The 26,850-nt window shown below is 40.3% G+C and overlaps 1 protein-coding gene across 4 annotated transcripts in view; it reads left to right on the top strand.

Annotated features, from left to right (window-relative positions):
• The first annotated feature begins 11,536 nt into the window (after positions 1-11,536).
• grm8b (glutamate receptor, metabotropic 8b) overlaps positions 11,537-26,850 on the top strand; it is a 161,036-nt gene continuing 145,722 nt past the window's right edge. For all 4 annotated transcript variants that reach the window (XR_006096103.1, XM_042410778.1, XM_042410781.1 and 1 more), the window contains exons 1-2: positions 11,537-12,324; positions 15,503-16,327. Coding sequence is in view for 3 of the 4 variants with exons in the window: in XM_042410778.1 (XP_042266712.1) it covers positions 15,785-16,327 (543 nt within the window). In the remaining variant the exon portion in view is untranslated. The remainder of the gene's footprint in view (positions 12,325-15,502; positions 16,328-26,850) is intronic.

Genomic DNA, 26,850 nt, shown 5'->3' with positions numbered 1-26,850 from the left:
ATTATTACTCAAAATAGAGATCTGTTCAAGAAGCTGTCATCAGTCTGTCAGTGTCCCATCATTATATGTCATTACTGGAATATGTGCCCAAAAAAAAATCACATTTTTGAGTGTGAAGTGAAAACATGTAAAAGTTTCTGTAACAAGAAACCAAGAGGTTAAGTAAAATGATATGTTTGTGTCCTGTTGTTCAACATGTTACCTAAACATTTTCAATAAAGATCAAACTGTGATCTTTGTGTTAGCTACAGGAAGAATATGTGTGTAAATGTGCTTTTGTGTACACAGACTGGTTACAAGGGGTCACTGAATGGTTTGATTAGTATGAAAATGATGTGAATCATATGCTATGACCTTCACAGTCACCAGATCTCAACCCGACGTGTTAGACAACGCTCTCCACCACCATCATCAAAACACCGCATGAGGGAATATCTTTATGAAGAATGATGTTCATCCCTCCAGTAGAGTTCAGAGACTATAGAATCAATGCCAAGGTGTATTGAAGCTGTTCTGTTGGCCCAACACCTTACTAAGACACTTTATGTTGGTTTTTCCTTTAATATGTCACTCTTCTGTATGTAGGGGAGACTGGGGATGGTTGTAACATGGGTTTGTTGCATTGATGTATTATAAGAGCTGGATACCGGACTAAAAATGGCGCCCATTCAGTCCTATAGGAATTGCTCGCCTGGTCCATACGCCAAAAAAAGTTTCTAGCTTCCAGGTTTGCTTCCGTGTTGTTTGGCCCGCTGAATATGCGCAGTAGTGTTTCCCTCGCTGGCCCCGCCCACGAGCTCCCGCTCGGCCCATAGACTTTACGTTGTGATGACGTCACAGATTTTTAAATCGCTCTTCGCGGCTCGAGGAAAGTTTTACAAACATGAAACCTCCATGGATCAAAAGTTCATAATAGAGTCATAACTGACGTTAGCAGTTCGAGGTGTCCTGTCAACAGTTTTACAGGCGTCTCTTTTACAGTGGTGGTCTATGGGGAAAATCATTTTTGGGCTGCAGGGGGATTTTTCACTGCAATACCGCGAGTGGCCACTGGGAAAAATTAGCTGCAAGGCTGAGCAGCGGTGCCCTATCCGGCTCTTATTATACATCCATGGTTAGTTGTAGCACTTTCAATTTCTGCAATCAGGAACAAGTTACAAATCACGAGTCACTCTGCACATTCTCAATTTAGTACTTGTTCCAAATGTGATGAAGTAACACCCTGTGGCAGACACAGCCCATTTTAGAAAGAAAAAAACTAATTTTGAGGTAAGAAAGTAATTTTTTTTACTTCATTTATTTTTTTGATAGCATTGCCTGCTTTGTAGATAAACTCATCAAACTTTAATCATGTTAATCATGTGTCTGTGTAAATATCTTTCATGCAAGTTGTTAGTGCTGATGTTTTAGTTGTACGCTGTAAGTTCATGGTTAGAAGAGTCTGGGTTAGTTGTAACAACATGTGAAAAAATGTTGCAACCTACCCCAAGCAAAACATTTTATTATTTTTATATGTTTACCTTGAATTACCTAGGTCCTGAAAGAGAAAGACTGATGGGGGTGCCTCTCAACATTTAGAAAAGAGCATCAAATGATGTAAAAGAGTGGGGAAAGCAAAGATTGGGTTTGATGTATGACCTGTAGTCTGTTTGATTAGTCTCAAACACTCCTTGTGTTTGAGACTAAACCATGCATTTTCTGTTTGTGTTGCAGAGATAAAAGCTACACCATTTAATAGCAGACACATGTCACTAGTTTGCATCACATTTTGAATGCAGTGGTTTAAAAGAGCTCCAAGCCACAGACAGAAATGCCAAAAATGTTACAACCATCCCCGGTCTTCCCTACAGCATGTTTGTGTGTGGCTTAAACTTAACATGAGTCAACAGTTAAGTATTTATTCATCAACATTGTAACACTTGTGACAGTGATCAAACATTGACATGAACAGTGTTTCTAGTCTCTAGAATATCACAGAACACTCAGGTTACTCTGTACATATGAAGCCTATTTAAACTTTGAACCATTGACTCAACTTGCCCCAACATCACCGGCACATTTTACCCCACAACCTCCAAAACTGTTTCACACAGTGGCTCAGATCCAGGTCCAAGATGGATTGAGTAATGTGAACTATACTTTCTTAATTTGTGGTCACATGACAATGATTACTTTTGTTTATGGTTACCTAGATACGGGGGATGATTCATTTTACCCACTGGCTCGACTTAACCCATTTTCCCTCACTAATCTTCATAGTATTTGGTAGTTTTAACAAGAAAGTGAAACTACTTCATCATTTTATACTAAGCAGAAAAGGATGTAATATGTGCAACTTCAGAATGCTGCCGCCAGTGAAACCTAACAGAAAGACAGTAAAATGCCTTCAAATATTCAAGTTATTTTTTGTTTTCTGTGAACTGTTTCACTAACATCTTTTGAGCACCTCCTCAGTTCATTGATGTATTTGCAATATAAGCAATTGAGTATATGTAGTGTTTCCAAGTTCAGTGTGAACATAAAGTACAGCTAATGTTAATGTCACTGACATATTGTATTTATATACGACCAGAGAGCAGAGGTAATGAGGCAGTAGAGCCTTATAGATAAATAACATTCAGTGCTGTTAAGGAGGAACATCCCGCCTCATAAGATGCAGTGGTAAGAGCAGAATTTATCACCTGTGATGAAGCCTGTAACATAACAGGCTGATTCTCTTCAGTATCAAACTCTGACTGGACAGAAGCGCTCACTCTCATCATCCTAGTATTAGCACAGCTGCCTTTGCTCTCTGCTGCAGACCAGCTGATCATCACTCACCTGTTCATGTGACGGGTCGTGTCTTTCTGTGGACTTATGGTGGATGTATCCCTGATGTCTATGGTGCAGGAGGAACAGCACGGCCACACAGGACTTGCTCTCACTCCGGTGCTGGTACAAAAATCAGCAACACACAGTCAACATCAATAGCGTGTCATGCAACTGCAAGCGTTCAGGTCTCTCAAGCATGAAAGTATCTTTCTTTTGCTGATTTTTTTTACAAAAGACTCATATAAAATACATCTTGACATTATAATGCTACCAGTCTTCTATTCCTATACATTCTAATGTAAAACATGTGATCTTATAGTGGCAACATTATGCATGATTTTGTATTGAGCACCTAAGCAGTAAGAGCTATTCTAATTTCACAATAAAAATTCTAACACAACCTAAATAAACATTTTATCCATAGACAACAAAATATATGTAGTGCAACACGTCACTTCTGTTTTACAAGAAAAAACCTTGTATCAATAATATGTAAAACCACACAATATGTAATTTCAGCCGCTAGGAGTCTCTCAATCAAAACAATAACAAAAGACGGAGTGTGATGATGGTGTGAAGTAGCAAGGGATCATGGGAGTTGTTGTCTTCATTGTAACATAACCAGCTTCTCCAGAATAGGATTACTCCAGTGTTAATCATTCGGGATGTTTATACTTCCTGGAGGGGCTGTTAGCCGAGCTGCTGCTAACGTTTGTCCAGTTTATTTCTCTGATAACTTAAGATCCAGACGTCCAATGACTAAAATCCTTCTTCCGGCAAAAAGATATAGTTAAAAACCACCTAAATTTATCATGAAAATGTGGCTTAAAACTGAATAAAAGTCGACTTATAAGAGATTCTGTGGAACAACCACAACGCAGATGTATTATCTTGTATGTGTGTGAGTTACTCTTTGGTAGACGCCATTGTAGCGGACAAACACAGCGCCGCCGTATGCATCTTGTGCGTGTTTACTCTTTGGTAGAGGAGGTACAGAAGAAGATATTTGATATTTAATAGAGAAGAAAAGTGCCTCTGATGGCGACTAGCTGCTCCAACTGACTACCATTCAAAAAGCCTCAACTTCTCTCCAGAAATACTGAGTCAATCATTGTTTTCAACGAGTCATTATGGTCTTGAGCTCTAAATTCAGGCCCTCTCATAAGTGTGCTGGTGGTCATTTTGGAAATTATTGCCCTGTTAATAAGATTTCTAGACTTATAGTAGCTTTGATGTCTGCCATGTTGGGGAACCTTTAACCCATGGATGTATTGTAAGAACTGGATACCGAACTCAAAGATGGCGCCTGTTCAATTGAATGAGAATTGCTTGCCGGTTGGTGTTAGATTGAATCAGCCAGAGAGACAATTTGCAAAACTCTCGTGAGATTTGTACTCTTGAACTGAAAGCTGCAGAGGAGCAGATTCAGGAGTTAACATGCTTCATTAACCATAAGTCAAACATTTAGCTTGAGGGTAAGAAACCAGCACTGGTTAATGTTATTTTGCTTATCTGAACACCAGGGGTGTCACTAGAGATTTATGGTTAGGGGGGCTTTAGCCTTAACTAGGGGGGGCTGGGAGGAGGATTTTTTTTTTTAAATGGCTCCAAAATGTCTGTGTGTCATGAATTTTTAGAGTAGCAATAGGTGTAAAATCTACACAATAGATCTGTCTCTTCATAGTTTGTAATAGGCACGGATCTAATTGCTTTCCATCCACTTACAACAGGCACAGATCAAGCAAAGATACTGAAGTCAAGGAATGCTATTTCCTCTCTCTTAGATATGTTGCAGGTCCTCAGTATGTTATTCATACACAGATTGATGTTTGATGTGTGAACCTCTGAAACTAAAAATGTCACAAAATCATTTAGGCTAGTTTATGCCTAGTATGAGTAATAGGCATATGTCATAAAATTCAGTATTAATTTTAACTGAAAGCTTCAACAACTTCTGCTCGCTTTCTTCTTGATCACTAACCTCCATCAGACCTGCTCCTTCAGCCCCGTCAGTCTCCTCCATCTTCTCCTGGGTCAAATTAATCACTATAAGCGGACTGTTGATGATTTAAACTAATGATGTACATTTATTTACTCTATGGCTGCTAATACAGCCTATTTGGTCAGTAAAAACTGATCAGATTTCTTTCTTAGCTTATTGGGTGTTAACTTCTGTCTATTGAAAGTGTGTGTGGTGTGTATTAGTGGGAGTCATGTGCAGCTGGTGGGAGGATCTGTGGCAGACATCTTACTATGACAAGTAAGTTGTTCTGTTACTTTGTGCGCTGTTACACGCATGCATAGGCTACAGACTGCAACTGTGCGAGCCACATCCAGTTAAAAGACATTTTGATCGAATCACAGAACTAACTGGTTTTTAATCTGAAAGTTGCCCAACTGGTTTAGAGCTGCAGAAGGTAACAGATCAAGAGCTCCACACTGACTTCAAGACTAAAGAGCGCACCATCTCCTCTGTGGCTGTGTACACACTCCGCAGCAATAAATGTGTACACACTTGCTCTCATCCGAGCAGAGGTTGCCATCGCTCACCATCACTGTAGTGACCGCTGTTGACAAATCTGCAGAAAGCACACAGAATAACGAAAGTGTGTTTAAAACCCGGCTGCGTGTCCCCAGTACAAAGTGTTGTTGTTTTCTGCTACGTGTTTCCTTGTTCTTCTAGTCTTTAAAATACATTTGCTATCTGTTTACCAATGTTTGTTTGTTTTTTTTGAAAAGGGCAAGAAAAGAAGCAATTGGGTTGACAGGCCGTTTGTTAGATCCTGAACAGAGAAACAGAAACTTATTTGAAACTCCAAATGGCACCTTAAAGCAACAATGAAACTAGTTATATTTGTAATATCAAGTTTCACATTTCAATATTAATTTGTAGCACTCAGTGGGTGTACAGTTTTTACAGTATTGAGTCGTTCATTGTACATGTGGCCCTTGGATGGAGAAGTGACCCCTAGAAAAGTACTAATGCGCTCATTTGACCTCTTCCCTGACAATACTGGATCAAAGATTGATTTTGGTTTCTGTCCAATCAGAAATGCTGTAAACACAACGAGGAGAACCAGGTGATCTGCCGTCATCTGCTGCTGCCTATCCCGACCGACCCCGCGTTCAAAGTGGACGTGAGTACAACAAATTATTTATTTTCTTAAAAATCTGGGTTAAAATGTGTTTTTAAAATCACTTTGTATGTTTCATAACACCCCAAATAAAACAACATCAGTCCCGCACAAATAAAGTAGAGTTTACAAAGCATGCCTCTAAATAAACTAAAATACAAACTTTTTTATTGTCTGACAATGAAACAATCTGTGGAATCACATCAGTTTATTTTGAGACTAAACAGTAACATTTATGAAATTATATTCTTCAATTTTCTGCTGAGTCTACAAACAATTTGACTATTTGGGGTTAAATTCACCTCTCTAGCTATAAGGTCTTAACAATCTACAGGTAAATGATTCCCCAGGTGATGGCAAGTGATGCATAAATATTTGAAACTGCAGCAGGTGAAGAAATCTGAAAAGCAGCTGGTGTTTGTCTCTGAGCAGGCGGGACGACTCCAGTGTCCTCTGTTGCTGGTTGTAGGTGAGATGAGTCTGCACAGGAGGTGAGTTTACTTTCATGACAACATCCTGTGTGAATAACCATCTTAGTCCAGACGTTTTGACTGAGTCATGGTAGAAAGCAAGATGACAGAAGTTAAGATGAAAATGAATTGATTGCTGAGAGGAACCACAATCATATTTGAGATATAGCAATACAAGAAGGAATAGAGCAAAGTGGGTGTTTTTCATCTTTTGCCAAGCAAAGGATGTAGTTGACAAAATAATCTCAACTCAAAGTTGATCTGGAGCTCTTAACTGGGTGGGCTGGGTGTGGGTTGTCCCACTTGGGCATCACCTGGCCCCCAAAGTGTGGGCCCTGCATTTCAGGCCAGTAACAGGGCCCACAGTGGGCTGCCCCTGCAGGGCATGCTGCAAGCCCACAACGGGCGCCACCCTTTGAGTAGCTCAAAGGGTCCTACTTTGTACCTGCAGTATACATCCACAACATTACTATTAATGAATATGCAGAATAATTGCAATAATTGTACATAATTGGCTTGCTTGCTTTTTGATTGTCTTATAGGGTCGAATGCAGGGCTCAGCTTGGCTGAAGTGAAATGTAATAAAAAGGAAAGGAGAGATGAGGGATGAAAAAGGTTTTTAAGGAGGTGTTTGAGGTTGAGGAGCTGTGGGCAGATGGGATAATCAGTCCAGCGGTTGAGGAAGAGAGTACTTGAACACCTCTTGGATAGAAATGGTAGCATTCGCCTCAAAATGTGCAAATATCTCATAATACCATTTGAAATATGTGAGTCTATGTATTGTTTTGAACTTTTTCCCAGATTAAGGGGATGATGGAGTAGGCGGGGAACAGCCACCTGCTGACTATTCTGTCGTACACGAACACTGGTCACCTGATCGAACCTCCGTACTCACCGCACACCCGAAGCAGTATCTTCAGACCAGTTACTACAAAGCAGAAGTGTAAGTTCACCTTTAAAGTGTGAAGGTGTAAACAGTGGTCAAGACTTGACTGAGTCATGGTTAACATTGTTGACTTGACTGACTTGATACTGTAAAGAAAAAACTTTTTACGATGCTAAAGTTTTAGCAATAAAAGCTAAACGTACAGTTTTATCTGGTGTAAATGATCAAGCTGATATTCACTCAGACCTGCGTTCCCACACATGCTCAGTGGTACATGCCTTAAACAAAACTACTCTCCGCAAACTGAAAATGTGATTGCTGTTATTGGTCTTTTGACCGTTTCTAAACAAACTAACGTGACCATTTATTTCCTGTCAGAAGTAGAGATCCTGAGCTGTGAAGGACCAGATTGGTGGTTCTATCACCTGATAATTTTCTAAATCATCCCAGCTTTCTGATTTTCACTTCAAATTTTCACTTAATTTCAATGAAAATCAACTTGCAGAGTCTTGAAACTTGCTGCAGACTGTTTTGAGAAGTGTGTTGGTGCGTTTAAGGACACTTTGACATCTGAGATTTCATCTGCTGAACAGCAATGCAACAAATGACCAAATATGCTTATTATTCTTCTTCAGGGTTTTCTTTTCTGACAAAGAGTTCATGACTGACTGTACTGTGACTTCTGTGGTGACTTTTGCTGCCAACTTTCCAAACTGAGAGGCCAATATCCTGCTAAGCTACAAGTTCTCTGAATTGTTATATTATTTACCTGTATCAAACTTACCTTGTGTCAATTCCAGAAAAAACACTTTCATTGGGCCTGTTACTGACTCTGTGAACCTAACCTGCTCACTGGCAGGTTTTTTCAACAAACCCTGAGTTTGTTTCCATCACCTGAAGCAGTTGTCTCATTGTTACAGTTGATATCAAAGCGTATATCGAAGCACATTAATTTATGTTAGAGGGAGATCCATATCCCAGTTGTTTATAGTTTGTTACCCAGTGACTATCTTTACCAACGTTGCAGCTTTTGTATGCAATCAATTATTCCTATTTGTACAGCCATTTCTGTCCTCATTATCAAATATTACACAATATAATTTCACCCTCAGCTCTGAATAAAATCAATGCATGTCCTCCATTTTTGTGAGTGAATGCTCTTTTTTAAATAACACTGTGACTCTGCACATCGATCAGACAGCTGTCAGGTTGTTAGAACAGTTCCTCTGCACTGAAATATTTATTGCATATAATGTGGTAGTCTCTCTTAAGTGAAAAAAAACGTTAAGCTTTAGACACATAAGATCAATGAATAATCATCTCATATTTCTCATGATGTGATTGATTGATGGAACATCCCTATCATAGTCTTCATTTTATATTGGCGATTTGATGTTAATATTTCTGAGTGAGCAGGATTATGGTGCATCCACAGACATTAAGATTTAAAAAATGATTATAATGGGAATTAGTACTGCAAGAGGCGGATTTACCTGCTCAAGGGCCTCGGGGCATAAATAGGCTTCTGGGATCCCTACTGTTTCTCCCCCTCTCTGTGCACTGTGTATATTATTATCTGCTGGAATATTACCCACCTCCAGTTTTCCAGTGTAGTAATATGACTGACTATGAAAAAATTTAGGAATATGAACCATATAAGCACAGAATCATCTGAAATAATGAAGGTCTTAAAACTATGGGTGTGCCCGAATACAAATACGTCTTTCGGCAAAGTACAAATAGTGAATTTTTACAAATATTTGTTTCATACAAATATTTTAAAAATTATTTGTTTTCAAGAAGAAAAAAAAACATGTCAAATACCAGCGTGCAGGTCGGTTACATCACTATCTCAGTGTCTCTCTTCTGCTCCGCTGTGACGTCTATCAGCAGGTCTTAATGAGGGGAGTCACATCCACCTGCTACATGACGCACATTTCCTAATTTGGACATCACTCCCGGAGTTGGGAGTGTTCCCCAGAGATAAAGCTGAGCTACACAAGCAAAGTGCTCCCAAGGGACTTATTCATCAACACTTATTGTAACACTTTAATTTTCTAAAATTGAAAGAGTAATAAATACAAAAACAGGATTTTTAAGCCTCTTTCCACTTTTATTCGAATACAAATACAAATAATTTTGCCACCTCAACAAATACAAATACTGAGCTCTCTGCACATCCCTAGTGGGGACACACGGTACTGTGCAAACATTTTAGGCTCCTTAGATATTTAGATTCTTCTCCATAACGCAGCAGCATCAGGGAGGCGTCTGATCATCTGCACCATGACAACAAGCCCAAACATCCATCCAGAGTCATAAAGATCTATATTCATCTACAAGAAGAACAAGGAGTCCTGCAACAGATGGTCTCTGATCTCAACATCATGGAGTCAGTCTGGGATTAACATGAAGAGACAGAAGCAGCTGAGACGCTGAAATCCACAGAAGAAGAAGAACTGTGGAAACTTCTCCAAGATGCAGGAACAACCAACCTGCCAAGTACCTGAAAAACTGTATGAAGACAAAACATTCATACAGACATGTTTTTAACTACCGAGCATCAGCACCGACCCCTGGTCAGCTCAACCCGAGACTTGTTATGAGGTTTAGATGGCACTCAGCACAGGACAGGGCGGGATCCTCCGGAGCTGCTGGAGACACACATTGAAGTGTAAGACAAGAAGGGCCTAGCCTCGTGAAAAAAATTAAAAACGAATAAAGCGCGGTTGCTTGCCATCGAGGTTGCTGCCACTGGGCGACAGCAGGAAGGAAAAACTCCACTTCAATGGGAAGAAACCTCAAACAGAACCGGGCTCTTTCACACAGTGAAATTCAGACCACATAAATTCAGAAAGATGGTTTTCAAAGTCAAATATTTCAGTGCAGTAAATTCAGTGGTATTTACATTTCAACATGTAGTATTCAGTAGTGATTAAAATTCAAAATGTGATATTTAGTCTCTGATATAATCCAAATTATTATGGCAATGATTTGCTTCCATAACTTGCGACTCAACTTTGACTCCTCTGCTGAAGGACTCGACTTACTTGAGACTTGAAGGCAAAAAGCCAAGAAGACTTGATGTGATGGAGGACAAAGTCCACAGTGTGTCCACACAGTCATTTAGTGCAAAAATGTCTGTGTGTGTGTGTGTGTGTGTGTGTGTGTGTGTGTGTGTGTGTGTGTGTGTGTGTGTGTGTGTGTGTGTGTGTGTGTGTGTACTGAATTTTCCGACAGTCTCCTGTATATTTTGACCACTCTGGTTTCGTAATGTAAGGTTAATGATTCTTCTATTGAGAACCGGAGCTTTTGAAAAAGTTCTTAATAAAATATAAAAGACTCAGAGAGCAGCAACAGTCTGACGACACCTGCTGTGAGTCAGTCTACAGTGGAAGCTGTTTAAGAGCCAATCAAATGTGCTTCATGGTCTGCTGCTTTACTTTGTTACTCATTTTACATGTGTTAAGGCTTCCACTAAAAACTGTAGCGTTTCTGCCAACAAAAGGTGATTAGACATGTTTAAATTGTTATTTTAAAAAGGTCAGGTTCACAGTTTTTCAGGTGTGTGTTAAACCAGCAGTCAGGTGTCCATAGTAACAGTGAAAGAGGTTTTCCTCGCTGTAATCATTCCTCCTGTTCATACTGGATATTAAAAGATCCTTCAAATGTGCTTTCAATGGAAGTGATGGAGGCCAAAATCCACAGTGTGTCCACACAGTCATTTAAAAGTCTCTGTGAAGCTTATATTCAGCTTCAGCAGTCTGAGTTAGTCATATCAAGTGGATATCTGACACATTTACAGTCTTTTTAGCATCAAATTCCCTCTTTGTGTTTCCTCAGACAGTGTTTCCCTGTTGAGCTGCAGGTGGAAGTATAGTAACAAAAAGAGGGACTTTGGCACTAAAAAGACTGTAACGTTGAAAGATATCTACTTGATTTGACTCATTTGAACGCTGAAGCTTCATATTAACTTCAGATGAAAAAAGAAAACCCTATTTCAGTGTCCGTTCGGGCTCCTGACTGTTGTTGTAAGACTGACTTGAAAAACTGTGAACTTGTCCTTTAAATGTTAAACGATGGTTTCAGTATACTTTCTAGACTACAACTACAAAAGCACCAAAAATTGGCTACACCAAGGAAAATGTAGTTTTATTAAGTAGTACTTATGTTAAACTTAAATCCACATTTTAAAAATATACTTTATATACAGGAACTGTGATGATGGTCTGTTCTCAGCCTTCAGAGCTGCAGCAGCTGTTTGCTGTTGGTGTGTTTGTCCGCTGGGGGGCGTCCTGCCGCCATGTCTGCTGCTTTAACTCAGCAGCTTCTTTCTCTGCTTGGCTGCGTGATGAAGCTCATTAACTTCATCTATGACTCTGTCGCTCCTGCCGCGTCTCATGTGTCTGTCAGCAGCTTGGACGCACTTTTCCTTCCTCACCGGGATAATACTGTCGCTGCTCTGTGACCGGGGAACTTGATGAGATCCTCGGACCCTCATCAGCTTGAACTCGGCTGGTGTGATGAGCCTGGGAGCCTCCCGTGTTTCCTGTGACGCAGGACAGCCGCGCCGTGCCGCGCCGCGCCGCAACGCGCACTTCGGAGCGAACAAAACGCGCCTTTGACTCCGGTCCTGTGGAACCAGCTGCCTCTGATGTGAGCGTGTATTCATGTGGTGAGCAGTCCGGCACACTGATCTGAGAGCGGCCAGGACTGTCTGTGAGAGGAGAGGAGAGGGACCCGAACCGACACCTGCAGGTGATCCAGTAGAAACCTGCCGTTCAGAGGAATTTACCGCTTCAGTCAGGACCAGGAGCCGCTCTGCTCTGTAGCTGCAGGAACAGAAAAAAAGTGGAATTTTGGATTTAATGTTTTTGGTGGATGGATGCTGATGATCGAGTCCCTGCGGAGGAATTTATCAGAAAATCTTTATGTGATGAGACAAACAGCTGGAGACAGAAAACATCTGTCTGACCTGTGACACTGACAGAGGAAACACCTGCTCCTGCTGCGGAGAGAAAAGGTACCTGAACGCAGCATTTACAAGATATTAAATATGTATGTGGGCGTTTATAAAAAAATAAAAAACAAGTTTAAGATCTGACAGCATTTTATTGATTAAGACGAAAAATATGATTATTCTGCATTATAATCTTTCTTTGTTTCTTTGGATGAGATGTTGGAGATACGAGCTCTCATTGTGACATCTCCCAGATTCTTATCTTGTTTATCCACCATTACAAACAATTAATCAATCAATGAGTATCAATCAATAGTGAGGATCTCAGGTTGTGTTTCAGATCAGATTCACGTTTTTTCTGATTTCAGCTGATTGTGCTGGAATGTAACTTGAGCTCGTGCCTATTCCTGTGTGTGTGTGTGTGTGTGTGTGTGAAGCTGTGTCCAACGTGCACGCGGGTTTATCATTGATTCGTGCGCGCGCGCCTCCGTGTTTACTTTGTTGAATAGATGTGATGCGTGTTGTGGTGAAAACGCGCGCGCGCGTGTGTGTGAGCTTGTTTATTGTGTCGTATATATATGTGTGTGTGTGTGTGTGTGTGAGAGAGAGAGAGAGAGAGAGAGAGACGTGCACGCGCGTTTATGGTTGTCTATTTGAGAGTTTAGATGTGGTTCACTCTTGTAAAAATGTGTGTTTGTTCCATGTTTGCCTGAGGATGAGTATGTGTGTGTGTGTGTGTGTGTGTGTGTGTGTGTGTGTGTGTGTGTGTATGCGTGTGTGTGCGTGTAAAATTATATTTAAAGGACGGTTTCAAGATTTTTCAAGTCTGTCTTAAAACAACAGTCAAGTGTCCAAATGCAACTCTGTCTCCTAGAAATTGCGTTTGTATGCAACTAAATTGCAACAGTAAATATGTTTTGCAGGAAACGTAACACTGCTGAAGCACATTTTCTCTCAACATAATGACAAAAATGTTAATTACTGTGTTTGGCAAATTGCAAAAATCTTGATACTGAACATCTGAGTGAAATATTCAGACACAACATACCTGGTTGTTATTTTCCATCAAAATATCTCATGTTGCAGTAAAATATCCGCTAGTATAGAAACTGCAGCAGTATGAAAGTGTTTGTGGTTGTGTTCAGACTCTGATGAAAGATCCTGGTCTCTGTTTAATACAACAGCAGCATCTTTCACTAACCTGAACCAAACCTGAACACATGTAGGACTCAGGATGTGAACCCGGGTCTCTGCTGTCAGAGTCCTGCATCTTGTAGCCCCCCATCCACCCCGACCTCCTCCCTCCCACTGCAGAGACACATAGAAACATAGCTTCAGTCATTCCACAATCGAAGCTTATTTAGTGTAGTTTCAAGAGGAGAACCACACCTCGACTGCACCACTATAAATACCCACCTAACCCTCTCCTCCTCTTTCACTCTCGTATTCTGCGCCCCTCCCCCTCCCCCTATTTCTCTCTTCCTGTTTCTTCCTGATTCTTCGTCTCCTTCCTCTCCTTCCTCCCCTTCCTCCCCTTCGTAGGGTCCTCAGGGGGTCCGTCGTTGCCCGGGTGCTGCAGCGGATTCCCTATAAACTTCCCCACAACACAGTCAGCAAGCGGAAGAACTATGCACATCAGTTGCTTTTCTTAATAAATCATTTAAACACATCTTGTTGATGGTGCCCTTGCTAGTGAAAACGTTACCTGTGAACATAATCCAGCCAGAGATTATGTTTGTTAAAGCACTGGGAAAACAGTTTAGTCACATATGAATGTAATTTCTAGGAGACAGAGTTGCCATATGAGCACTGAAAGAGGTTTTGCTGGCTGTAATCATTCCTCCTGCTCATACTGGCCCTGAAGAAACCTCCTTAAAGTCATTTCAATCTAAGTGATGGATGACGAAATCCACAGTCCTCATTTTGTGCCAAAATGCATTTAAAAGTTTGTCTGAAGCGAATATGAAGCTTCAGCAGTGCAAATTTGCAAGAATCTTTCAATGTTAGTCTTCTTTTAGGACTAAATTCCCCCTATGTGTTCCCTGGTTGAGCTGCAGTGGAGGGATAGTACACACTAAATATCACTTGGTCAGATTTGACCCAGTTTTGGTCGATATAGCACAACGCAATACTGGATGAATGTTACTCAGAAAGCCACTCAAGACAGGCGGTTATTTTGACCCAGTTTCAGTGTTATTTTTTATTTGACTGTTGGGTTATTTACCCAAATTAAAGCTTATTATAATCTACTCTTTTTAAATTTACATGTCACAGTTTGTTATTGATTGTTAATAATTTGTGTATCGTTTGAATGTCACCTGCACATCGTTTTGTACAAGAAACAAAACATTTGTGACAGTTTTTAGCTAAAGCTTGTTGTGAGTCTAACTTGCTAAAGTTAACCCAATGTTGTGTTGGTGCTATATTGACACAGACTGGTTAGAATTTTAACCCTGTGATTTTTAATGTGTAACAAAGTACTTTTTTTTAACCCCAAAACATTTTCCTTTTCTAAACCTCAACCAAACCTCAACCTGAGTTCCACCACCGGGATCCACTTGTTCCCCAGTGGTGGAATGAGTTACCAAACTCTGTTCGATCTGCAGAGTCCCTCTCAATTTCAATGCTTCTATGCACTCTATGCATATGCCTATTGTCCTATTGGACTCAAACTTAGCTTTATGACACTTACTCGTGTTGTTTCTCCTGACTAGATCCCTGCTTGTGTTGTATCAGCTCTCAGATGTACGTCACTTTGGATAAAAGCGTTTGCTAAATGAAATTGTAATTGTAAATTAACCCTAGTGTTGTCACTCTCAGCTATCAAAATATCCTAAATCAACTGTATATCTTCCAAAGCTTGACTAAATTCCATCTTTGTGTTTCCCGGTTGAGCTGCAGTGGAGGGACATTAACAAAAAGCACCGACAAAACATTTGGTTCACTTAAGCAATTTCCTATTTTTACCCATTATTATTTATTCTTTCATTGTTAGTTACACTGATATTCAAAAATGTTGTTCTTAACTCCTTCACCTCTCTGCTGTAGGACTCTTTGTTGTTATCAACCACATGGTGTCGTCTGCAAACGTAATGATACGATTGTTCTGGTTTTTGGCAGCAGAGGCCTGAAGCAGCAGCCCTGTGGTGCACCTGTGCTCTGAATTTCTGCTTGATGGATTTCTGGTTTAGAGGTTTGTTTATTGATCATGTATTGATTGTTTACTCCTCTGTCTGAACAGGTTTCTGGAAGAATGTGAAACTGGAGCTGCTTAGACCTTGAAGTTGCGCCTCCTCTGCTGCCTTCGACAAGTATGTCCGACACAGGAACCTGTGCTGCAGGAAAACATCAGGGTCAGTGTTTGTAGGTGGGACCGCCCGCCGTGGTCGACCCTACCCTGGGTAACGGGGGACTCCATGGTCTGGCTCATCTCGTTCTCGCCAAACCGTCAGTGCTGCTGCTACAACCACCTGCCTGTTGATATATCACGGCTTCCTTTCCCTGCAGCTCAACTCACTGCAAAATGGCGAGGGGTTTGAAGCCCCCGACTGTCACTGGCCACTGTTTCCTCTCTTTGCTGATGCTTAAGAGCTGCTGGCTGCTAGGCTCCAGCTCCCAGAAGCCCGCTGTGTTGGCGGACTCCCAGCAGCCCCAGCAGGAGTACGCCCACTCTATCCGGCTGGATGGTGACATTATTCTGGGCGGCCTGTTCCCCGTGCATGCCCGCGGCGAGAGGGGAGTGCCCTGTGGCGAGCTGAAGAAGGAGAAGGGGATCCATCGGCTGGAGGCCATGCTGTTCGCCATTGACCTCATCAACAAAGACCCGGACCTGCTGCCCAACGTGACGCTCGGGGCGCGCATCCTGGACACGTGTTCACGCGATACCTACGCCCTGGAGCAGTCGCTCACCTTCGTCCAGGCACTCATCGAGAGGGACGGCTCCGATGTCCGCTGCGCTAATGGCGATCCACCCATCTTCGCCAAGCCAGATAAGGTGGTGGGCGTCATCGGAGCGTCGGCCAGCTCCGTGTCAATCATGGTGGCCAACATCCTGCGACTGTTCAAGGTAAGAGGACGCTGTCAGGTGACATTTCTGTTGTTTGTAGTTTGAATTGGTGGCTGGTTGTGACTCAGCTTTGGTCTATATCAGGTTTGTAGCTGTTGCCTTGAAGAAAGACAAACTGTCAGCTGTTTCAGCTGACTAGTGTACAAAAATACTTTGTGGTACTTTGTGTCGCTGTTGTCTGTTTGAGCCAATAATTCTTTCTCTTGAACTTCATAGTCAAATATTCAGCGGTGGAAATGGACTCATTTAAACTTCTAGAGGCTACTTGGTGGTGCTTCCACTTTTAGTTTGAGTTGACTTTGACTTATTTTAAATATGAGAATGCATAATGATCTCTCCTTTCATCCACATAGAGAATCAGGTTTCTCTAATCCCCTTCCCCAATTATAGATTACACAAGCCAGGTTTCTCATGATGTTTAAGAAATCAGTTTACTGGAGAAAGTCGACTGTAACCTGGTTACTTGAGTGCGTGTTAACACCTTGAATTATGACATATTTGGTGTCAGGAATGATTCTACCCTGATCTGCCCTCTAGTGGATTAACTTTTTAATCCTCTAGGTACACAAAAAGTTCACACACAAGTATGTGAACAATGATGCTCTCGTGTCTATTGACAATAGATATATTTTTTTCTACCTTTACCCTCTTCAGCAAGACCAGGAACATGCACATGGGGTTTACTGTTTTTGCTTTGGGTATTATGTCACACAGGTTACACAGGCTAAAGTTGAGTAATTGACACATTAAAGTTTAATTTCTGCACCATTTACTGTTCAAATAACAGGGCGCAACCATAGTTTTAATGCCTCTCCTCGTGTGGGGGCAGTATTAGATGTAACAAGGTTATATTACAGTAATTGGGATTTACAAGAGCCTTGTGTTTATTTTATTATCTACAAGAGATTTGTGGAAAAAATATGTAAAAGTTTTGATGCAAACTATGAAAGTCAAAACTTTCACCAGAGGGCCAAATATGTTTGCTGCAGAGCCAGCTGTGGCTCACAGGCTGCTGTTTTCCTACCACTGGTTTATGCGTTGGGTCTGTTTTTGTTGTTAGCTTGTGTCTCTGAAGCATGAAATTCACTTGTGAATGTGTATAAATGCTTATATTTAGTCACTTGACATAAACAGTGGATTTCATTAGATTTTCTGCAGCCTGTTTAGTTCAAAGAGAGACAGAAATCCTGTGAGCAGATTTCAGCAGCTGTTATGATGTCTAAACAGTTCACCAGCGGAGTTCGACTGTTGCTACATATTTTATCATATCATTAATGTTGTTATCACAAAAATACCATGCAAAATACTCATGTTATTTTGAGAAAATATTGCTCTTCGTTATCACAGTATATAATTCTATTTTGTGATATTGATACACAATATATTGATGTAGTAAAATTTCTGGAAATTAATCTGAGAAATAGTTTATTGATAAGATAAACCAACAGGAGTTGGTTGTGGAGTCTCAAAAATCATCTTTCAGGTTTTGGTGCTCTTTAATTCTTTAATCCAGTGAGTTAAAAAATCTTGACAAATCTTCAACAATGATGCAAGAATCTGTCAGATGATAGTGTATATCGTTACATCTTCCTACAGTAGATGAGATTAAAACCCTTCAAACTGTCTGATTCCAGAGATTCCTCCTTTGTCAGTTTCCACATACTGACGCTGAAACCTCCTCTTTCTCACTTTCTAATCACCACATCTGCGACTTCATGACGTCTTGTCCTTTTGTTTCTCCTGCAGCAGAGCAGCAAGACAAATGTGATGTACAGGAGACAGATGTCGATGTAAAACGTTTTATCAGTCAAGTGTGAGCAGACCGCTGGCTGTTTTCACAGTCTGGATGAAGCTTTGTGGGTGGACTTCAGCACTGTGAAAAGATTCAGAGTGTAAATAAAGAATCAGTTCGTCAATCACTGTGGATTCAGAAACATCAAGCTGCTCAGGTCAAACAGATGAGAGGTGACCAGGTTTTTTTTGACAACATGATTGAAAGTAGACTGCTGTAAATTCTTTAATTTCAACGTCTTAAATGTGAATATTTTCTGGTTTCTTTCGTCCTCTGTGTCAGTAAACTGATTATCTTTGGGTTGTGGACTGTTGGTCGGGACAAAACAAGACATTTGAGGACGTCACTCTGGGCTTTGGGAAATGCTGATTGACATTTTTCACCATTTTCTGACATTTTATGGACCAAACTACTGATCGATTAATTGAGAATATAATCAATTGAGAAAATAAACAACAATTGATAATGCAATTGTTAGTTGCAGCTCTAACTGTGACCTTTGACGGTTAACTTGTAACTAAAAAAAAAAAAAACGGAAAAAAATCAGAAACCAAAAGGAAGAAATTTATATTTTAAATTCTTTGATTTCATGATTGTGCCCCCTCGCATTAATTCAATTAAATACGGTTCCATCATCCACTTACATAGCTGGACTTTCACACTGAGCCTGATAGCATCCTGCTAACTCACATTAGCTTTCCTGCTAAAGTCTCCTTATCTAACTTACAAACATGAACACACGTCTTGTCCTGCAGCTTGTTGAACGAGCCACCAAACAAACATTCACCAGGGAAAAGTGCACCGCTAATGTCAGTTAGCAGGCTAGACAGCTAATTAGCTGCTCAGCTGCAGCGCATTAAACAACATGTAAACATACCTGCAGATGTCACTTCGGACCCGTAAGATGCTGGTTTGATCGTTGCTCTTCAAAATCCCTGTTAGAGACATGCTATCTGTTCATGACTCGTAGCTACAGCAGTTTGTTCACATTGTCTCTGTTGTGTCCGCCCAGCTGCAGTCAATCACACACAGACACCTACACACCCTCCAGCTGCTGTCAATCAAACACAGACACCTACACACCCTCCAGCTGCTGTCAATCAAACACAGACACCTACACGCCCTCCAGCTGCAGTCAATCACACACAGACACCTACACACCCTCCAGCTGCTGTCAATCAAACACAGACACCTACACACCCTCCAGCTGCAGTCAATCACACACAGACACCTACACACCCTCCAGCTGCTGTCAATCAAACACAGACACCTACACGCCCTCCTGCTGCTGTCAATCAAACACAGACACCTACACGCCCTCCTGCTGCTGTCAATCACAGACATTGACACACCCTCCTGCTGTCAATCAAACACAGACACCTACACGCCCTCCAGCTGCTGTCAATCAAACACATGTTGACATTATTTTTGACTGCAAAGAGGGATGATTAAATGTGATTTCAGTTGGACTTTAAAGCTGTGTAACATCATACATGAGTGCTGATGATGACATGAAATTTGTTTCATGACCTTTTTGAATTTAAAGTTTTTCTGTTTCATAGTCAAGTGACAGAGTTCTGTTTCACCAACTTTGCAACAGGATATAATTTCCCTTTTCTTATTTTGACACAGCACACTAATAAAAACAATGTATGAGGGACCACTGTAAGACTCCCAAAGACACCTGCAAGTTGAAAGCAACAGTTATTTCTGATATTTGATGCTGCCACCATTTACGTTAAGCGGTTTTGAAGCATCCATATATCTCACAACCTCTGCATGTAGCCCCTCTTATCGGGGTTACTTGTATAGTAGCATTCCAACAGATCCCTGTTCACTGCCCTACTCCATCTGTCTTGTTCCAGTAGCCCATTTCTCATCAGGGTGTCCTGGTTCCCCAACACCTGACGCGGACCTTGTTGACCCGGGCGATGTCCGGGCCAGTATGACTCTCGAATTTGCGGTTTCACTCATACTGAGGTAGGCCAGCAGCATCAAAGAGCTTGCCTTGCCTAAGGGTCCACACTGGATATGTGTTAACCACTGAGCTATCCAGCTGTTATATATATATATATATAAACTTTATTTGTAAGACAGTCTGTATTTAAATAGTAAAACCAATCTGTAAAACAGTCTTCACTCTGTTATTGTTGGGGGTCCATAACTTGTTTTCTTTTTTCTTCTGTATGGTTTTAGTTTTTTGATTAAAAGTGCCTCGTGGAGTTTTCTTGTAAGCAAACAGAAGTTATGTTTGCAATTTCCTTCCTCATAAAACATTTACAAAAGAGATTTCTTAAGTTTGTTTTTGTTTGTTTATTTTATTTGCACAATATCAAATCCTAGATGACATAAAAATCAGATAAAAAAAAAAGGTTAAAACACAAGGAAATATTCATACAGTCACAAGAGATGTGCAGGCAGAGACAAAAAGACTTTCAGATTTCATCATCACACCATCTTATTTCAGGAGGAAAATATCTACAATCAACGAGTGCTTCTCAAATGTGACAATTTCCCATCTTTCCTTGTTGTATATGACAGTAAATTGAAGAAAGAAAGAATTGAGAAATCGTGAATGCCATTTTATTCACAAATTTTTCACATTTCATAGACTGAAGCATTAATTGAGAAAAGAATCGGCAGATAAATCAACAATGATTGATAATCATTAGTTGCAGCCTTAAATAAAACATTCATGCACTCGTGTGCAAACCAGAATCTACTATATCATACATATATATGTGCAGTATTTTAAATCCTGCATGTTTACATCCATATTTACTGGATTGCAGTCTTGCAGTCAGTGACCTGTAGATCACTGGAATAGTGTGAATCAATTGGCAGTACTGTGTATCGAGCATGTATGTCCTCATGGATGTGCACAAGACAAAAAACTGCTCCATGTTGCTACTGAAGGTCAGAGACTCCACAGAGAACCTTTAAGACAGACTGGACTGGCAGCCTTAAAACTTAAAAAAGAAAAACTTTAAAAAGTGTCAAACTGTCACTTAGAGGTGGAGGAAACATGTTCAGTCTGAAGTTCTTCATTAGCTTCATCTCTCCTCTGATCTGACACAGTTTGAATGTTCAGACGGATGTTTCTCACGGTCCATTGACACAAAAAGTTGATCCCAGCTGCTTCCACGTCTTCTTCGGCGTGTGCAGAGACAAACTGTATCTGGAGGCGGTGTGTTGCTCTGCACAGCAGCAAACAAATTCCACTGCGCTAAATTAGTGATGAGCTGTATGATTCATGTGTATGTGTTAGAGCCCGGCCAGCTTAATGAGGACAGAAAGGCCCAACAACATCACTTATCTAAAATTAGCTGGAGATGCCTGCGGGGAGGGAGAAGGGGGAGGAAGGGGAGGAAGGAGAGGAGGGGCAGGATGGGAAGGAGGGGTGGGGATAGCCAGATTGTGTTGATGCAGAGGTTTCCTCACTCCGCCATTACTCACCAGAGCTGTCACAACCTTCAGCTGCAGTCCGAAACTGAAACCCTCCTGGGAAGTCCGGTGTCATCCTTCCCTAATGGAGGATGTATTCAGATCCTTTACTTAAACCTGCAGTAACTGATGTTTAGTCCACTAGTTTTCATCAGAAACAAGTAGTGAACAACAACTCTGACTCATCATCAGCTTTTAAGTTGATATGTTGAACTTGTTAGCAAACAGTTGCTTATTTCCACATCCAGCAGTTACAGAGCAACATTATCATTCATGTGGAGTCGTGTTTCTGTCCACCTGGTGAATCTAAGTCCAATATTCACTCTCTTTTAGCTCTGTTTTTACTCTCTACCAACTCCTGAGGGAAATATCTGGCTCTTTAGCTGCTAAATGCTCCACTATGTTCACCAGCTAGTCTGCAGCTAACTGTGTCTGTTTGCTGTTTGGTGCTGAGCAGGTAGTGTACAGCGGCTTTTTACAGCTTTTTCTCTCTGAAAACGACGCTATGAGACGCTGAGAGTGAACCAGAACAGTAAAGTTGCAGCCGGACAGATAAACAATGAGCTGAAACTCACTATAAAGCTCCATAAAGCCGAGAGGAGCTGCAGAGTCTCTGATGATTCTCTGTAGGTTTATCACTACGAGCCACACACATTACACACTGATATAGATCAGACTGTGTTATTATTAAAAATATTTATTACAGCTGATTTAAAACCAGTAAAAGTGGTAATATTACAATATTAACTTACTCAATTACCAATTAAAAACTGTGCATTGGAAATTGGTAATCAGTAATATAAGTAAATGCATGATCTCATTCCTGCTCTCCAGAGGATGAACCCTTTAGATTTTACTGACACCCTGACCTTTTCTCTAGCGCCACCCTCCAGACAAACTTTACATTTTTAGCAGCACTAATTTAAACTCTAAGAATAGATCATCACTATCTGTACTGTCTCGGTTCTGAGGTGCTTTTCCGTTAATAAAACTCTGTCCCCCCTCTTCACTGAGGCTGTCAAAGGTGAGATCCTCTCCCTGAAACTGTGATATGCTCTCACTGCATTTGCATAGTATTTGCACATTCATTTCACAAGGCATCACACCGTCTGAGCCCGGCCTGGTCTTCAGGAGGCTGCTCTGCTGCGACAGTTGCTCACGCTGCTGCGTTATATTTCCATCCCTGCGTGGGAGAGACAGAACCACCGAATCTCTGTTTATGAGCTCGCTGCAGGCCCGGCCAAATACAGGACAAAAAAAATGAAAGAGGTGAGAAAATAACAGAGGGACGAATGAAAACAGAGGGAACCTTCCTGCGTCGTTACATATAAACTGTCAGAGGGGAGGAGGAGAGATGAGCCTGCAGCAGCACCTCAAACCATAGAAGAAGAAAAAAACAAGAGGCACTCCTTTAGCTGAGAAGGAGGGGGACACTTGTATTATATATATATAATGTTGCTAAGGTGTTTCCATGTGTTGTTCACTCTCATATTTCAGATGTGATTCAGGCTCTAACATGTACGGATGGATGTGAGAAGTTGACATTTGGAGTAAAGAAGGAGAAAAAGAAGTGAAATCCTGCTACTATAGTTTGTTTACGTAGCCTCCGGAGCCGGAGGAAGCTTCCTGAAAGCTGACCAATCAGAACAGAGTGGGCTCATCAGGAGGCGGGGCCTTAAAGAGACAGGAGCTAAAACGGCCTGTTTCAGACAGAGGCTGAACTGAGGGGCTGCATAAAGGACCAGTAGAAGATAAATAAGGAGTTTTTAACTGGAAATCATGCAAAGATATTCCAGTAGAGTCATACAGAATATATCCCCTTTAAATTTTTTACACATTCTGGTAGTTTAATCATTATTAATGTTTAAGTTATGGTATATTTAACAGGATTTTTATAGGGACAGTAAATGGATAAATTAAGGTGTTAGAAAAAGTTAAAGTTGACAAAATAACACAAAAATATCCCTTATCTGGTGCCTTAAAGGGGCCTTAATTTTCAACTATATAAAAATAATCCTCTAAAACGCCTTATTATGTGATTGCGTGATTGCTTTTAAAGCGGAAATGATTTACAATTAATCGATTGGCTGCACAAAACAAGACATTTTTAGACATCACCTTGGACTCTGTGGGCTTGTGATGATTTTATAAACAAATGAATTTATTGAGAAAATATAATAAAAATAATTTAATTGCAGCCCTACTGTCTTTACCACTAACTTTTGTTATTGCTCTACTTGCTTATGAACTAATAATGTAATATTGAATCCTTCTCTTAAGACTTTGTTTTAAGGTACATTTATTTCAGGATTACAGGTGAAAAATAGCCTTTTGACTCACTGTAGCACATTTACATCTGTGTATATTAATATGCAACAGAATAGAAATGAATGGATTGAGTCGCTGTTGCTGCAGATTTGGTCTGAAACAGAGAAAACACCAGTTTAATGTGAGTGTCTGCAGCAGAAAATGAATGTGAAAACTGATGGGAAAATAATGTTCTCCTTAGCTTGATTATTAAGGGCTCTGGAAATTAAGGTGTATACCTTAACCATGTCTGGATTTGATGACTAATGTATTTGTCAAATATTAATGAATATGTAAATTACAGGGAACGTTGTGCACTCCTTTAAATCTACTTAATTTGTTATTCATGGGGTTTTCATGTTAAGGTGTTTCAAGGAGATTGGTTTTCGTCTGAATAAATGGACAAATGAAGGGCTCTCTGTTGTTTCTGGAGGTAAATCAAGCATTAAATAATGGTACTTTAAGGGATTCTGACGTGTATAATAATATAACAACATCAGAAGAACTGTTTAAAAATAGAACAAGGATTGAGAAGTGTTTTGTGACGGTACAGCAGTCTCCAGAAATATTTCACTTAGTTTTCAGGCAGCAGATCTTCGCACAAATCTGAAGAGTGTGAATGTTGAAGCTGGTTTTCACCCTCGGAGGTGTTACCTGCTAATATCACACCGGTCCGTGCTAACTCCTGACACAGCAGCAGCAGTCTTCAGACGCTTCAGAGGAGGAAATAAACACGTCATCTGTGGCCCAGAAGGTTAAGTCAGGTGGTCAAAATTACTAAATCACTGCTATAGTTTGTTACCATGACAACCGGAAGCTGACCAATCAGAACAGAGTGTGCTCAACAGGAGGTGGGCCCTAAAGAGACGGCCTGTTTCAGACAGAGGCTGAACTGAGGGGCTGCGTAAAGGACCAGTAGAAGATAAATAAGGAGTTTTTAACTGGAAATCATGTAAAAAATATTCCAGTAGAGCCCCAGAATATAAATATAAACCTAGAAATTTCCTCAGAATATGTCCACTTTTGAAATGTCAGTTTATCAGAAAGATGTTTGTCCAAATCAGATATCAGAGGAAAGAGTTCACTCACCCTGCAGACCCACAAAGTGTGACTTCCTTGATGAAATCTTGGTTGACTCTTGATGTTTCTTCTTGACGTGTTTCTTCTGCTCAGCACATTATTTAACTGGCTACTTACAGGGGAACTTCATCAGCGTTCACTACTGCTTATGTGAAAAAGTAGTACAAAAGCCTTTTGTGGCTCCAGAGGGCGCTGATGATGTCACTGCTGATGTCACTGATGATGATGAAGTTAGAAAGAAGTGAGGTTATCAGACCTCTTTAGCTCTTCATCTCTGCTGGAGGCTGCAGCTCCAGGCTACATTAGCCGCTACTAGCATAACACACCCAGATCTGTACAGTTGAGTGACTTGAGTCAAGTTGCATTGTGGGTAGGCGCCATGTTTTTGACATGGAAGAGGAATGTGTGGAATAAATATATACAGTATATTATATATATATATATACATGGTATAAGTGTTATGTAAGTCCAATGCTAAGCTAGTAAAGTACTTTTAACAACATTAATACAATCATATAATTATTATACTTCCATAACAGAATTCTTTTAGGTGGTGTTTTATTTGACAGGTCCCTTTATTTTCTATTAATTTCCTGGAAATCTTCAGAATAGTTTACAGGTAATTCATAGTTAATTTTGCTGCAATTTGGTACAAATTATAAAATTATAAAATGGGAAAAAGGTTACTTTGGTTGAGTTGTAGTTTCATGTGTAGTTTTTTCAATATTTTTCCAGCAATTTCCTAAAAGTAGTTTCTGTGTAACTCTTCATTCTTACAGTATTAATTTGGTTGTTTTGGGAAATATGCTCATTAATGAGTTTTTAACCACGAATGCAATATACCAATACTTATACTTTTACTTATAAGTAGGTATACTTGTAAGTATTTTCAGTCATTTATTGAAAATTTTTGCAAATTAACAACTGGGAACCCAAATATAATGAGTTTGTACTCATCAGCTAAACCAACTTAACACTTTTTTTTTCTCCATTTTTTTCTTATAATTTGTACCAAATTGCACCACCCTTTCAATGAAATGTCCCACAAATTAACTTTGACCATGTTTAACATCTGACATCATAACAGGATATAAATAACAGTAAACCACAAAAAGCTGAATATTTCCCCTTTAAGACGCTCTTAGAAACCACTCGAGTGCCGCCTTCACTCTTAGAGTCTGAAGAGGCTCCAGAACCTGCAAGAAGAATCACAAATGACATATTTCTTTTGACGTTTTTTTTTTATTACAGCTGACCTTAACAAGCTTTTTAATCATTTCAGAACATTCATAAAACTGCTCGTAGAAAATGCACTTATAAGATTGATCTATATCTGCATTAACTTTGATCACAAATGAGTTGAGACTTGCCTCAAATGGCCTGAGAATTGTTTCAATGACACTTGACTCCGGCGTCCTGAGGTTTGACTCAGACGTCTGTGAAATTACATAAAACTTGTCTCGAACAGCTTGAGACTCGTATCAGATTGTTTTCAAATGATGGGAGACTTTTACTCAAATCACTTTTTACTTGACTTGGACTAAAATTACTTTAAAAGACTTTTCTGAAATGACATGAGACTAACTCAGACTCGTCTCAACTGACTTTGGGATTCCTAGAAAACTTCTTCTCCTACGATCGATATGTATTTGCATCGGCCCTCATCAATAGTTGTTGAGACATCTCTTTGTGGACCGATGTGATATCGTGACATCATCATCCTGACCTAAACCTGATCTCACCTGTCTGTATTCAGCCTCCTACAGCCAATCACAGACAGATAATCAGACTTTTATGTCTCATTAACCGACAGTTTGACCTCAACATCTCAGTCTGAGCAGCAGCATCACATCCAATTAGCGGCCTCATCTCACATTAATGTCCTAGCAGTAAGAACGAG

This window comes from Thunnus maccoyii, chromosome 5 (assembly GCF_910596095.1).
Source record: "Thunnus maccoyii chromosome 5, fThuMac1.1, whole genome shotgun sequence".
NCBI lineage: Eukaryota > Metazoa > Chordata > Actinopteri > Scombriformes > Scombridae > Thunnus > Thunnus maccoyii.
The sequence above is the reverse complement of the archived record's forward strand: the minus strand, read 5'-3'. Positions and strand labels throughout refer to the sequence as shown.